We start from the raw sequence: 13,482 nt of genomic DNA, 5'->3' as shown, positions 1-13,482 counted from the left end.
TTCCTCATTTAAACCTGAAGGTTCAACTGTGTTCAGTTGCGTAATCCAGAACGCTTCTCTGCAGAGTAGTTTATTAATCGTGTCTTCGCCTCTAGCGGATGACGTAACTTTTAACGTTCATTTTCAATAACAGCGCAGCAGCTCAGTGTGTCGGAGTTTCATTGAAATTTTGTTTCGCTGTGGAATCCAAAGAAAGCGCTGCTTATAATATTTGAACAAAATAAATTAAATACAATAATTAACAGACTGATTGTTCCATGACCTCCTGTCAGCATCACGATTATGACAGTTAGTTGATGATCAACTACCAGCCAAAGCCACACCCTTCCTGAGCCATATTATATAGTAGCAATGCTACTACAGGTGACTCCCTCCTCTTAGTACACTCCTACACACACACACACACACACACACACACACACACACTGACCTCTGTCACACACTTCCTCACTCAGCTTCAGTAGGTCCAGTCGAGGAGCCTTCCAGCAGCTGACCAGCACATGGAAATGGAAGATCATATTGAAAGCCAGAAGAGAAGGATACAGAGCAAAGACGAGTTAATATGTAAGAGACACCACCTTTCTCTCTCTCTCTCTCCTTCTGCTGCCTGCTGAGTTTGACCAGAGAAACATAAGCGCTGTTGTCTTGGGACAGTCAAATATGACTAATTATGATTATATTTTGATCAAATATGACCGTTTCCCATGTTGTAGTTACAGAGTCATTGTGTTAACAGCTGTGCCGTGCCTCACCTGTGCAGGTAAACAGCTACAGTACAGGAGCTAGAGCAGAGTATCGTCATGGAGACCAAAGTCACATGCCACATGTGACTGTGTGTGTGTGTGTGTGTGTGTGTGTGTGTGTGTTTGTATAGCCATGTGAGGACCGATTTGAGTGTTAGTGTTACACCTGGCAGGTGAGGACATTTGGGTTATGTAAGGCTATTTCGGCCGGTCATCACTTTCTCACACACCATCAAAGGGCTGGTTGAAGATTAAGACTTGGTTTTAAGGGTTATCTTAGAATTGGGTAGAGGTTCAGATTAGGGTTAAGGGTTATCTTAGAATTGGGTTAAGGTTCAGATTAGGGTTAAGGGTTACTTTAGAATTGGGTTAAGGTTCAGATTAGGGTTAAGGGTTATCTTAGAATTGGGTTAAGGTTCAGATTAGGGTTAAGGGTTACTTTAGAATTGGGTTAAGGTTCAGATTAGGGTTAAGGGTTATCTTAGAATTGGGTTAAGGTTCAGATTAGGGTTAAGGGTTACTTTAGAATTGGGTTAAGGTTCAGATTAGGGTTAAGGGTTATCTTAGAATTGGGTTAAGGTTCAGATTAGGGTTAAGGGTTACTTTAGAATTGGGTTAAGGTTCAGATTAGGGTTAAGGGTTATCTTAGAATTGGGTTAAGGTTCAGATTAGGGTTAAGGGTTATCTTAGAATTGGGTTCAGGTTAGGGTTAAGGGTTATCTTAGAATTGTCTTAAGGTTTAGGTTAGGCTTAGGTATTTAGTTGTGATGGTTAGGGGTTAGGGTTAGGCATTTAGTTGTGAACGTTAAGGTAAGGGTTAGGGTTAGGTATTTAGTTGTGATGGTTAAAGGTCCCATTCCGTGCAAAAGCTGTTTTTACTTGTAAATGCATATATACTGCTGTCATCCCTCCCTGTAATGAGTGGTCACACGCTCAGAACTGCCACAGTTGGATTTGTCCCTATCCAGCTTCCCCCTGCAGTCTCCTTCAAGCCACACCCCCAAACGCATCGTTTGCCCAGAGAGGAATCTGGGGGAATTTCGACGTCACTAGCTTCCTCACGCATACTGCGCGGGTCAATCTCACAACAAGCTACCTGCACCATTTAGTCTATAGCCACAAAATTAACACTTCTAGCTGGAGCGACGCCAACTGTACGTGATCCAGCAACTGCAGAGGTGCATTCGGTAAGTCTAGGCATTTTGAGATGTCCTCTTTAGCGTAGTACCGTTAAGTTAACGATAACTCGCAACCTAGCGTGCTGGTCCACAGACGCTGATCTGATTGGCCGCTGGGAGCCTGGGGCGGGCTCTCCCTCAGCGGAACTGTTAGTTCTGAATATATTATAGAAACAGGCCATTCTTGGGAAGCGACTAGATGAGGAAGTGAGAACTCCGTCACAACAAACGGGGTTGCTATATTTTCGACAGATTAATCCAGAATCATGTTTTATGGACCAGAGACACACGTTTTTAAGAGGTTACAGCTGCACGAATTGGGACCTTTAAGGTAAGCGTTAGCCCTCGTTCACACAGGACGCCTTGTCTTTTACTCTCACGCCTTGAAGCCGCCCACAACTCCCATTGACTTCATGCCTACGGCGGCGCGGATTCACGCTTGGAAAATCGGCATCAATCCTGAGTAGGGATGTCATAATATATCGTCCCACAATATATCGCGATATCAAAACGTGACAATATGTATCGTTGAGATGAAATCTCATATCGCGAGAAAAAGAAGCTGAACATGGTGATTCGAATCTGATTGCATGCTCGCTCGCCTTTTCATTGCTTTGTTTGAACAGACGAGGGACGTTACAGACACGGAAGATGAAAATGGTGAAATGACTCAAATTAGCGTGGAGGATGCCCCCCCCCAACTTACAAATCGATCGCAAAAGAATATTGTTAAAATATCATATCGTATCGTTATCGTGAACCCAATATCGTGTATCGTATCGTGAACTGAGTGTATCGTGACACCCCTAATCCTGAGTGATCGCTTCGGCGTGGTGTGAGCATGGCTTCGGCAAGGCGTAGTTCAGTTCAGTTCAGTTAGTCTGAACGGCTTCACCTGTTAACAAGGACGCCTAAATGAAACTTGTGGGTTCAGCGTAGGTACAGCTTCGGTTGAGCGTTGCTTCGGCGTACTGTGTGAACGGGGGCTTAGGGGGTGCCGCATCTATGTGCCGACAGGCCGCAGTGCCGACAGGCCACAATGCCGATAGCCCACAAGCAGAACCAGCTGAGCGAGGCGGCGTGCAGCGTGTCGGTGGGGACCGGCTGGAGCTAAGCTCTCCCAGTCCCCACGCCTAAACCTAACCTCCCCCAGCGCCTAAACCTAACCTCCCCCAGACCCTAACCCTGACCCTAACCTCTGCCACCCCCACGCCTAAACCTAAGGTCGGCATTGCGGGTGGTCGGCATAGCGGGTGGACCCCGCTTAGGGTTAGGCATTTAGTTGTGATCCTTAGGATTAAAGTTAAGGGTAGGCATTTAGTTGTGATCCTTAGGATTAAAGTTAAGGGTAGGCATTTAGTTGTGATCCTTAGGATTAAAGTTAAGGGTAGGCATTTAGTTGTGATCCTTAGGATTAAAGTTAAGGGTAGGCATTTAGTTGTGATCCTTAGGATTAAAGTTAAGGGTAGGCATTTAGTTGTGATGGTTAGGCTTAAGGTAAGGGTTAGACATTTAATTTTGATGTTAGGGTTAAGGTAACCCACTGCGCAATAGACGTCTTTAGACCTCATTTCAACCTCGCCTCTAGAGACGGTTAGACCAGGATTTTGGGTCTACGTTTAGCCGAGTTTTAGACGATGTTTTAACAACTTCAAAAGACATTTGAAGTTCTTCAAAAATGCATAAACACTTATAAATGTGTAAGAAAAGTACTGTACACCCTTGTGTTTACACTATAACCTTTTATTTTTGGTCGTACATGGATTCCCCACTGAGCAGTGGTTTAGCTTGGATATAGACCATGATTAGACCAGGATTTTGGGTCTTCATTTAGCCGAGATTTAGACTATAAATATAGGCCTATATAAAGCATAAAACCTGTAAATGTTTAAAGCGCTTCACACCCCTGCGTGTTTACAATAGATTATAACTGTTTCATTTTTGTCATATGATTCTGTCACTGCAACCCAGCAAGCACGGATGGACCCGTGCCTGGACCAATCAGAGAGCCCGATACCAATCAATCACAGAGAAAAATACTTTGCCACTAAAATCTCCACAAGGATAACCAAATGGTTGAGAGCTCAAATCACTTTTTTAACCCATTCTTATATTATTTGTCCATTCCAAATTCTGAAGCACTTAACAGCAAATGCATGTCTTTGTTTTGTTGTTGTTGAATATTTGGACAGTTTATTTGGTTGTGAAATTGTTGTGATCGATGAAAGACTTTACTTGACGCCAATTTTTCCAATCAAAACAGGTTCATGCCATAACGTTACATAGGCCTGATGTATATTCATGTCTCATCATTTAACCTGTGCTGCGGTGTGCAGGAGTGGTGGGTAAAAGTTACAACTAAGCCTGCCCTCAATGAACAGATCATGTTTTAAACATGTATCAGTCCAAGGTGCCATCCTATATCAAGTCAACAGATAGCACAGTGGTTAAGGTGTTGGATTGCCATGCTGGTGACCAGGGTTCAATCCAGGTTGTGGCAGTATGTTATTTTTACATAGATGTTTATTCAATGTCTAAAAACATCTAATATAGACGTCTTACATCTAGGCTAAGACTAGACTTGAAATGACGTCTAGGCTAAGACTAGACGTCTACTAAACTTTCACTTTTAAACCTTCAATAGCCTTAATCTAGACTAGACGTCTAGAGACAAATAGACGTTTTATAAACGTATTTTAGACGTGAAATTGCTCAGTGGGAAGGGTTATGGTTAGGGTTAAGGTAAGGGTTAGGGTTACCCATTTAGTTGTGATGTTAGGGTTAAGGTAAGCGTTAGGCTTTTATGCCATGTATTGCCTATGTACTGTATGGTGCTGGACTACTGTCTGCGTAGCAAATTGCCCCTCGGGGACATTCAAGTTTTTTGAACCTTGAACCTTTAGGTGTGATGGTTACGGTTGATTATGTCAATGAATGTCCTCACTAAGATACTTGTGTGTGTGTGTGTGTGTGTGTGTGTGTGTGTGTGTGTGTGTGTGTGTGTGTGTGTGTGTGTGTGTGTGTGTGTGTGTGTGTGTGTGTGTGTGTGTGTGTGTGTGTGTGCGTGCGTGCATGTGTGTGTGTGCGTGTATGTAAACAAGCCGAGGGCCTACCTGCCAGTACTGGTGTTTGATCAGGTATGAAGGATGGTCATTACGATTACGAGGAGATCTGTCACATTCATTCTTATTGTTATATTAATATTAATATTTCCCAAGCCACTGAAGCCAGTCTACAGATTCAACCCGCATTCGAATCGGCGACCTCAAGTTCAAGTTCAAGTTTATTAGTGTCCCAAAGGGCAAATTGAGTTGCAGCAGATAAAGGCATACAGATAAAGACACAGACAAGAAGAACAATATAGGTGACATGTTTACATGTTACATACATGTAGCTGATCAGTCACAGAATAAGAGGCTAAGTGAACGTCAGGAACCTTGGTTACGACACTCAGTGACCGATAAAGTGCTACAAGGTAGCAATTAAAGTGCACAAACGACCAGTAAAGTGCACAGTGTAATAGAAGAAATAAATAATAATAAAAAAACATAATAGAAACATAATAAAAACCAATAAAAGCAATAGAAACCATAAAATCAATAAAAAAAACAATAAAATAATACAAACAGCGGTGGTGGCTGATAATAGAAACAATCATTTCCTTCCCTCAGCAGCGTTTAATGCTCGAATAGAGGCAGGAACGAAAGAGAACCTGTGCCTATTTGTAGTGGCCCGTGGGGCACACAGTCGTCATAACCAATAGCGGAGCGTACACCGGGGCAGAGCCCATCCAAAAAATAAATATATTATATATATTTTTTTTGCATGCCAGGCCAGGCCAGGCCAGGCCAGGCCTGAGTGTGAGAGCAATTCAATCAATAGACAATAACATTGGTGTGTTTAAAATGAGCTATTCCACTAAATATGGCTAAAACAGATTCAAACATGCAAAAAAGGCAAATTTTTCTTTGCCGCCGAAAAAAAAGAAAAAAGAAAACATTTTTTTTTTTATGGGGGGCCCCCCTAAGAGCTTCGCCCTTCCTGGGCTGATAGGATCGCTCCGCCCCTGGTCATAACCTTCTGCTTGTTATGACACATCTTCAAATTGTAATGTGTCTGAATGAGTCATGTTCTTCTTTGGTAATGTCCTCCTCTTCACCATTTATAATCAATGGTGAAGAGGACAAGGACACTAGTCAAATATTAACAAGTCTGTCCTGTTTCATTTTCAGTTTAATTTCAAAACATAACCCTCTCTCTCTCCCTCCTTCTCTCCCTCTCTATCTCTCTCTCTCTCTCTCCTCTCCCTCTCTCTCTCTCTCTCCCTCTCTCTCTCCCCCTCTCTCTCTCTCCCTCTCTCTCTCTCTCCCCCCCCTTCTCTCCCTCTCTCTAGCTGAAAACACAGACGGCTCTTTGGGATGCATTGGTTGGTTCATAGTCATCATCTGTGGCATATTTAACGTGGTCCTCTTCCCCCTCACCATCTGGTTTTGCCTCAAGGTGAGTCCACTCAGTAAACGAGCGGTGGGTGTTTGTAATCCAGAGATCTCTCCTATGACCTATGACCTCTCTATGACCTTTCAGTGTGATGATGGTTAAACTTGTGGTGTTGTGGATGTCCGTCGCTCTGTTCCAGATTGTTCAGGAGTATGAGCGCGCCGTCATCTTCAGGCTGGGCCGCATCACGGACCGCAAGGCTAAAGGACCAGGTACCAACACTGAAGAATTATTTATTTTATTGACCAACAAAAGTGACACAAAATGCCTTGGATTATGGTTTTATTATCGTACACAATATGACTCTTTTTAACTGGCCTCAGTTACTTATTACACTACTTTTGCATTACTTTCACTGAAACAACAGCAGCAGCAGAAAGACATCGCCTCTCTGTTGAACCATCCCCGAAAAATCATTTGAACCGTCTTGAAGTCAGTGTAAACCATCCAAAATTCTAATTGCACTATGAGTTTTTACAGTGTGATGCGAGGTTAGAGTTGCTCTACTGCCATCTTCTGGAGTTAGTTAACTCCTACAATCTCCAGTTTGTCATATTCTTCCTATCAGTCCAGTTGTCTTAATAAAGTTGACCAAATACTACATACCAGAGCCTATCATTTCTGTTCTCCTCTCCTCTCTCCCCCTCTCCTCTCCTCTCCCCCTCCCCTCTCCTCTCCTCTCCTCTCTCCCCCTCTCCTCTCCTCTCCTCCCCTCTCCTCTCTCCATCTCTCCTCTCCCCCTCCCCTCTCCTCCTCTCCTCTTCTCTCCTGCCCTCTCCTCTCCCCCTCCCCTCTCCTCTCTCCATCTCTCCTCTCCTCTCTCCATCTCTCCATATATCCTCTCATCTCTCCCTCTCTCCTCTCCCTCCCCTCTCATCTCTCCCCCGGTTTCATTGTTCTTGGTGTCTCAATTTCTGATAAGTTGACATTTTGGAGGTACGTGTACAGGGTTTGACCCCAGTGATTGTCAATCAAGCATTTTGTGTTGCTTTTCTACTAGAAACTCTAATACAATGTTTCCTGTTTGAAAGACAAACAATAGGTGGACAAAAAGACAGATTATGAAATTTAGACTGACATAAAACTGTAATCACGTTCCTCACTTTTCCCTCTTTCGTCTTCAGGAATCTTCTTTATTTTGCCTTGCACCGATTCCTTTGTGAAAGTCGACCTGAGAACTGTCTCGTTTGACATCCCACCACAAGAGGTAGGATCACTATCACAAATCTGTGTATCCCAAGGGAGCTGGAAGGTGGGTGCTGCAGCACCCCCTGGTGGCAAGAGATCGCATTTTTGAAATAGTTGGATTTGGCTGTCTTGTGGTAATACCACCAACAAAATGCATTAAAAAACAGTTTGCGCTTCCCAGCTCTAATCCTATTTCATACGCTCTCTCTTCAAAAGTGTTTGATTTTCATCATAATCTGGTTTTCCATAATAATAATAATAAGTTCAGTGTTTATGCCTGTGTTGCTGTCTGTTGTAGTGTAAAACGACTAAAGGGAGAGCAGGTGGTTACATGAAAGTGAGTGAGAAAAGGAGAAGATACTGAATAATGACATCACAACAACAGTATAATCCTAATGTTGATTTAAAATTAAATATTCTTCTAAATATGGATGAAAGTCCAAAATTTTCTTGATGTTTCTTGACGTTCCTTACAGCACCCCTACCTAAAAGTACTTCCAGCGCCACGCTGATTCTGAAAGGATCTCATATAAACTATTGGTGTAACATTGACTTATTAACTTAATAACCCTCCCCCCCTCTCTCTCTCTCTCTCCCCCCCCCTCTCTCTCTCTCTCTCTCTCTCTATTACACACACACACACACACACACACACACACACACACACACACACACACACACACACACACACACACACTCTTACATGATGTGTTTCTACCCTAGATCTTGACCAAGGACTCCGTCACAGTGTGTGTGGATGGAGTGGTGTACTTCCGGGTGCACGACCCCATCTCCTCCGTGGCCAACGTGTCTAACGCCGACTTCTCCACGCGTCTGCTGGCGCAAACCACCCTCAGAAATGTCCTGGGAACGAAGAACCTGTCTGAGCTGCTGTCTGACCGTGAGGGCATCTCCCACAGCATGCAGGTAGGCTAAACCGCCCTCAGAAATTAAAATGAGAAGTGTAATGAAAGCAAAAACAGAATTTAGTGAAGCGTCACTCTGGCCTTGGTGTGAATGTACAGTGACAAGCTCCTCCCCTCTCTTGCAGATGAGCCTGGACGAGGCCACAGACCCGTGGGGCATCAAGGTGGAGCGAGTGGAGATCAAGGACGTGAAGCTGCCCGTCCAGCTGCAGAGAGCCATGGCTGCCGAGGCAGAGGCTACACGAGAGGCCAGGGCCAAGGTCACCACATGGCACACGCATGAATATACACATGGCACACGCATGAATATACACATGGCACACGCATGGTCACTTTGCTGAATGGATAGAACGGGGGATTTACCCCACTCTGACCACGCCTCCAGCCAGGCTGAGCCAGCTAACCCAGCTTCTATGACGAGACATCGCCTCAACCTATAATCTCCGCCCTGCACAGTGCAGAAAGGTCATTATCGTATTTGTACGATAATTTCGACCTCCGTGCGAGGAGTCTGGCGCCGCAGGTCTCCATAACTGGGATAAACCCTCCCCTGCTCTACTCTGCTCTCCCATTTGAGCGACTGTTTCGGTGGCAGCCGGATGTCCGCTCCCGGCTTATTACAAACTCTGTCATTGGCTCCGACCACGTCAATCAGACGTGTCCCTGTGTGTCGCTGTAAATAGTGCCCTGCTGCCTCAGTGAAAACAACAACGCTAACTAGCTAGCAAGCTAACGGCAGAAACCTACACGCTAGCTCGTTGCTACACGCTGAAAACGGCAAATTGGATTGTTTTAAACTATTTCCCAAGGACACTGCTGCTAAGCACCGCCCATCGCAATCCCACTATGGAGACCTGCGGCGCCAGACTCCTCGGAGGGAAGGGAGAGGAGGCTGGCCAGCGAGACTACTAGTTAACTAGCTTGAGTCGAAGCACAGTCTGAAACCAATGTCTTTGTGTTTTTTATTTTTCTTCAGCAGCTTCTGAACTCCCTTATCAAATCCTTATTCATATCCTATTATTATTATTATTATTATTATTATATGAATGAATGAAACCTTCATTGCCCCTCAGGGAATTTGCTCTGCACAAGGAGCCCAAAAATAACATAACAGGCACACATGTAATAATAATTACAATAATCCAGATGAGAAGTGATAAAAGCATGGATACCTCAAAATTAGACCACACGTATACCCATTTGATAAGATTTTTGCTTTCAGATGTTTTATTACAGAAAGTGTATGAAACCCATGACCAAAACAGTCCTACATTCTATCATTGTCTTACTTGTGGACTGTGTCCCAGTGTGTCAGTGGAGTGACAGTGATCAGCTGGAGTGGATGGGGAGTGGTTAATGTAAATGAGCAGCTATTGTTCACTCCCCCATTACCTGGCTGCCTCAGGTGTGCAAAACTTCTCCAACTTTGAGGGCCGATTTCTCCGCTTCTTGCTTTCCAGAGTGTGAACAATCAAATAAGCATATCTCCTTCAATTTCTCTCAGATTACAATGTGTGACACATCATTGGAAAGCTTACAGTCTGCAGTTTCAGAATCTGTAACAAAACTGAAAAATGACCTCGGCCTACTTGTGGGTCAAAACGCCAGCAGCTGTATGCTCCCGTGAGGTGGGGATGCGTTTGGCGGCGTGGGTGCAAAACTCGGCATAACACCTGGACACTTGCGCGTGGCGGACTGCTATCGTCCTGCAGAGACGATAGTATAAGGCACGCACAAACAGGTGCGCAAAGCGCTAAAACCGGATAGCGCATGTACCAAGATAGAGCCCCATGTATGTAAACACAAGAGCTGCACAGTTATTAGTAAGTGTTTCAGACAGCTTTCTAAACAATGTAAATCATTGATTCCCTGTCAGACAAAATAAGTTGAATGACAGACAAAATCCCTAAAGATGAGCTGAAATGAAAAATGACTTTTAGATGACATCCCTGGTCATAGAGTGCATATACAGTGTGTGCAATACATTTAACAATGTATGCAACAACAACAACAAATCTCAAAAATCGAATTTCTATCAATCAAAATTCATTGTTGACTTCATTCATAACGGAAATTACAGTGCGCTTACATCAGCTAGTAGTACTATCAAATTTCATCCCAATTTCAACCAATGATATCATGACATGACAGCTGTTAATCAATGTTCATGGCTATAAGACAATTCCAAGCAACATGGCTGCATAGTGCCTACATGCGGGCAGACTTTTCTACCCCATAAATGTTAATATTCTTGGCAAATCAGCATGTAACTTCAAAAAATAAAACAAATAGTAATGTCTTCATTGGAATGCAAAGGACATGTAATTGGCTGGTTACCTCACATTCCAGGAATATCGTCATAACCCTCTGCTCCGAGGGCACTCATCCCCGACACGTCCGCTCTTCAATGGTCCAAATCAAACTCCTCCACATGCTCTACCTTGTTTCACTCAGAAATATGTCATGATAAGAAGAGTCACACTGCAAATGACGTTTCAGTTAGACTTTCATTGAATTCTAAATAGATCAAAGAAAAGAGCACAGAAGGAAACATAGAAGCAAGTGGTATAGTTCTTGGTGTTGAGGAGTCACTCTCACACTGTCAAGCACTATACAATTAGCATCATTATTAGCATCTCATCCTGAAAATTAAGTTATTAAAAAAGTGTCTGCATGGATTGCTGACACAAAGACATCGTAATTTCTTTGTACTTTCATTCTGTGATGAAGGCCCTATGGCTGAAACGTTGGCATGTTTGTTTGACACGGGCAGAATAAACTGGTGGAATTGAGATCAGTCAACTTTGTCATGAAGATTTATGTGTTGTGTGCTACCTGTTTTACATTTGGGTATTCAATGTTAGAACTTATGACTTTGGTTTAGCACCACAAACAAAAGACTGGGGAAGGTGTGTGATGGAAAAATTGCTGAAATGCCCTGCTGATCCATCAATAATGAGATACCCGTTTCAAGTGTTTTTAGGAGGTTTTTATTCTACATTAACATCTGTGCACAGAGGGTCTCTTCCCGACCACGTTGTCAGACAAGAGCCACGAGTCATTGTTACAACTCATCATATACTGAAACTATGACACCCACCCCCCCCCTGGAGGGCAGTAACTTTCCACTGCTTCCAGTGTGATTCACACAACTTCTGTCCACTGGTACATTTCCATGACGTCAGTAGTCAATCTGATGTTCACAAGACAAAACAATCCACGTCTATTCCCTCAAAGCAAGATACATGTTCTCCCTGTACAGGAATATTATGCAATGATGAAGAACATAGTTCACAAAATACATCTTAGAAGGGCCATAGTTCATAAGCACTCAATCAATAATTTACCATCACAGGTGCATCCTTTCAAAGACCGAACACATTGCAATGTTGTTCTGCCTGTTGTGTTGTGATCCTCACGACGTCTCTGGTCTTGTTCTCCTTGTAGGTGATTGCAGCAGAGGGGGAGATGAACGCCTCGCGCGCCCTGAAGGAGGCGTCCCTGGTGATCGCAGAGTCTCCGTCGGCGCTGCAACTCCGCTACCTGCAGACCCTCCAGAGCATCGCAGCCGAGAGGAACTCCACCATCATCTTCCCGCTACCCATCGACGTCATGAGCCACTTCATGAAGAAGTGAGCCCATCAACCTATCCTGGCCTCTGCAGGCTCACCTTCTCATCTCCATGGCGTAAAATACCACTGCTGTATCACACACCTTGTGGGTGGGATGTTACGCGCACGGTACCCTTGTGTGGAGTGTTGGGGGTAACTCATTACAAAAGTAACAAATTACATGTAATATATTACTTTTAGCAGTAACTCAGTAATATAACTTATTACTTATAGGATTTCAGTAATATTTTTCCAGTTACTTTGTCAAGTAACTCAAGTTACCAATTGAGTTACATTTGATTAAATCAAAGCACATATTTAAAAAAGATACAATCATTTCCTAATCAAACTGTGTGTTTTTATGCAAATAACCACTATAGATGACAATAACAATGGAAAACAATCACATTTAGAATTTTGGATGGTTTACACTGACTTCAAGGCGGTTTAAACGATTTTTCGGGATGGTTCCGGGGCGGCGATGTTATTCTACTACTGCTGTTATTTTGCTAAAAGTAATGCAAAAGTAGTGTAATAAGTAACGAGTTACTCTACACAGAAAGTAATATTGTAAAGTAACTTATTACTTTCAAATGAAAGTAACTAGTAATATGTAGTATATTACATTTTGAAAGTAACTTGCCCAACACTGCTTGTGTGTGAGTACGATACATCCACAGAGTGATGCAAAGCTCACGTTACGCCTTGGGGTTGGGGTGAGGCACAGGGCGGTGAGGGGGGGTTGGGTTTAGGCACTGGTTGGGGGGGGGCTCCAGGGGAAGGGTTAGGGTCCCACTGGAGAGCCTTCTTCACCTAATACCCCACACCAGTTGCGACCTCCCTGGAGGTGCACGGTGCTTGTTTAACACATTGAGATATAATATGAATGGAGGGAGTGTCCCTATCTCCTCCCTGTATGGTCTATTGAAGCCAAAATCCTGCCAGATCAGTGAACCAGAGTCTGCGCACTAGCTGTTTTGGGTTGAAACCTCAATCTGAGCCCCCCCCCCCCCCCCCAGCTCTATAATGTGAAGAGCCTGGCCAGCCAATGACGGCTTGAGACTGGCTGCCACAGCTGTCAATCATCCATTTTTATGTCAAATAACTACTTAAAAACAAACTGATCAGAAAAATGACCACTTGCACAGGCATTAGCATGATAATGACTATCTAAAATGATACAAACCAGCTTTGGGAAAAAATTATCTGACGTATACTGTGATTATTTCGGCTGTGATTTTCCCATCCACTAACGTGGGGGAGGCGGGCCTTGTGACCTAATACTGGATTCAGCCGCCAGAGCGGCGATCTAACATGCAGCGGCTTCACTGAACGGGAC

The 13,482-nt window shown here is 43.8% G+C and overlaps 1 protein-coding gene across 1 annotated transcript; it reads left to right on the top strand.

Annotated features, from left to right (window-relative positions):
- Positions 1 to 500: 500 nt before the first annotated feature.
- On the top strand, positions 501 to 12,168 carry stoml3b (stomatin (EPB72)-like 3b; the record flags this gene model as incomplete). The annotated part of the gene is made up of 7 exons (XM_083661406.1): positions 501 to 564; positions 6,315 to 6,421; positions 6,558 to 6,630; positions 7,543 to 7,625; positions 8,330 to 8,533; positions 8,658 to 8,792; positions 11,980 to 12,168. The coding sequence occupies 7 exons, from the start codon at positions 501 to 503 to the stop codon at positions 12,166 to 12,168; spliced, it is 855 nt and encodes a 284-aa protein (XP_083517532.1).
- Between the last annotated feature and the right edge of the window lie 1,314 nt (positions 12,169 to 13,482).

Source organism: Poromitra crassiceps, assembly GCF_964638095.1.
Source record: "Poromitra crassiceps genome assembly, chromosome: 26".
In the NCBI taxonomy this organism is placed as follows: Eukaryota; Metazoa; Chordata; class Actinopteri; order Beryciformes; family Melamphaidae; genus Poromitra; species Poromitra crassiceps.
The sequence above is the reverse complement of the archived record's forward strand: the minus strand, read 5'-3'. Positions and strand labels throughout refer to the sequence as shown.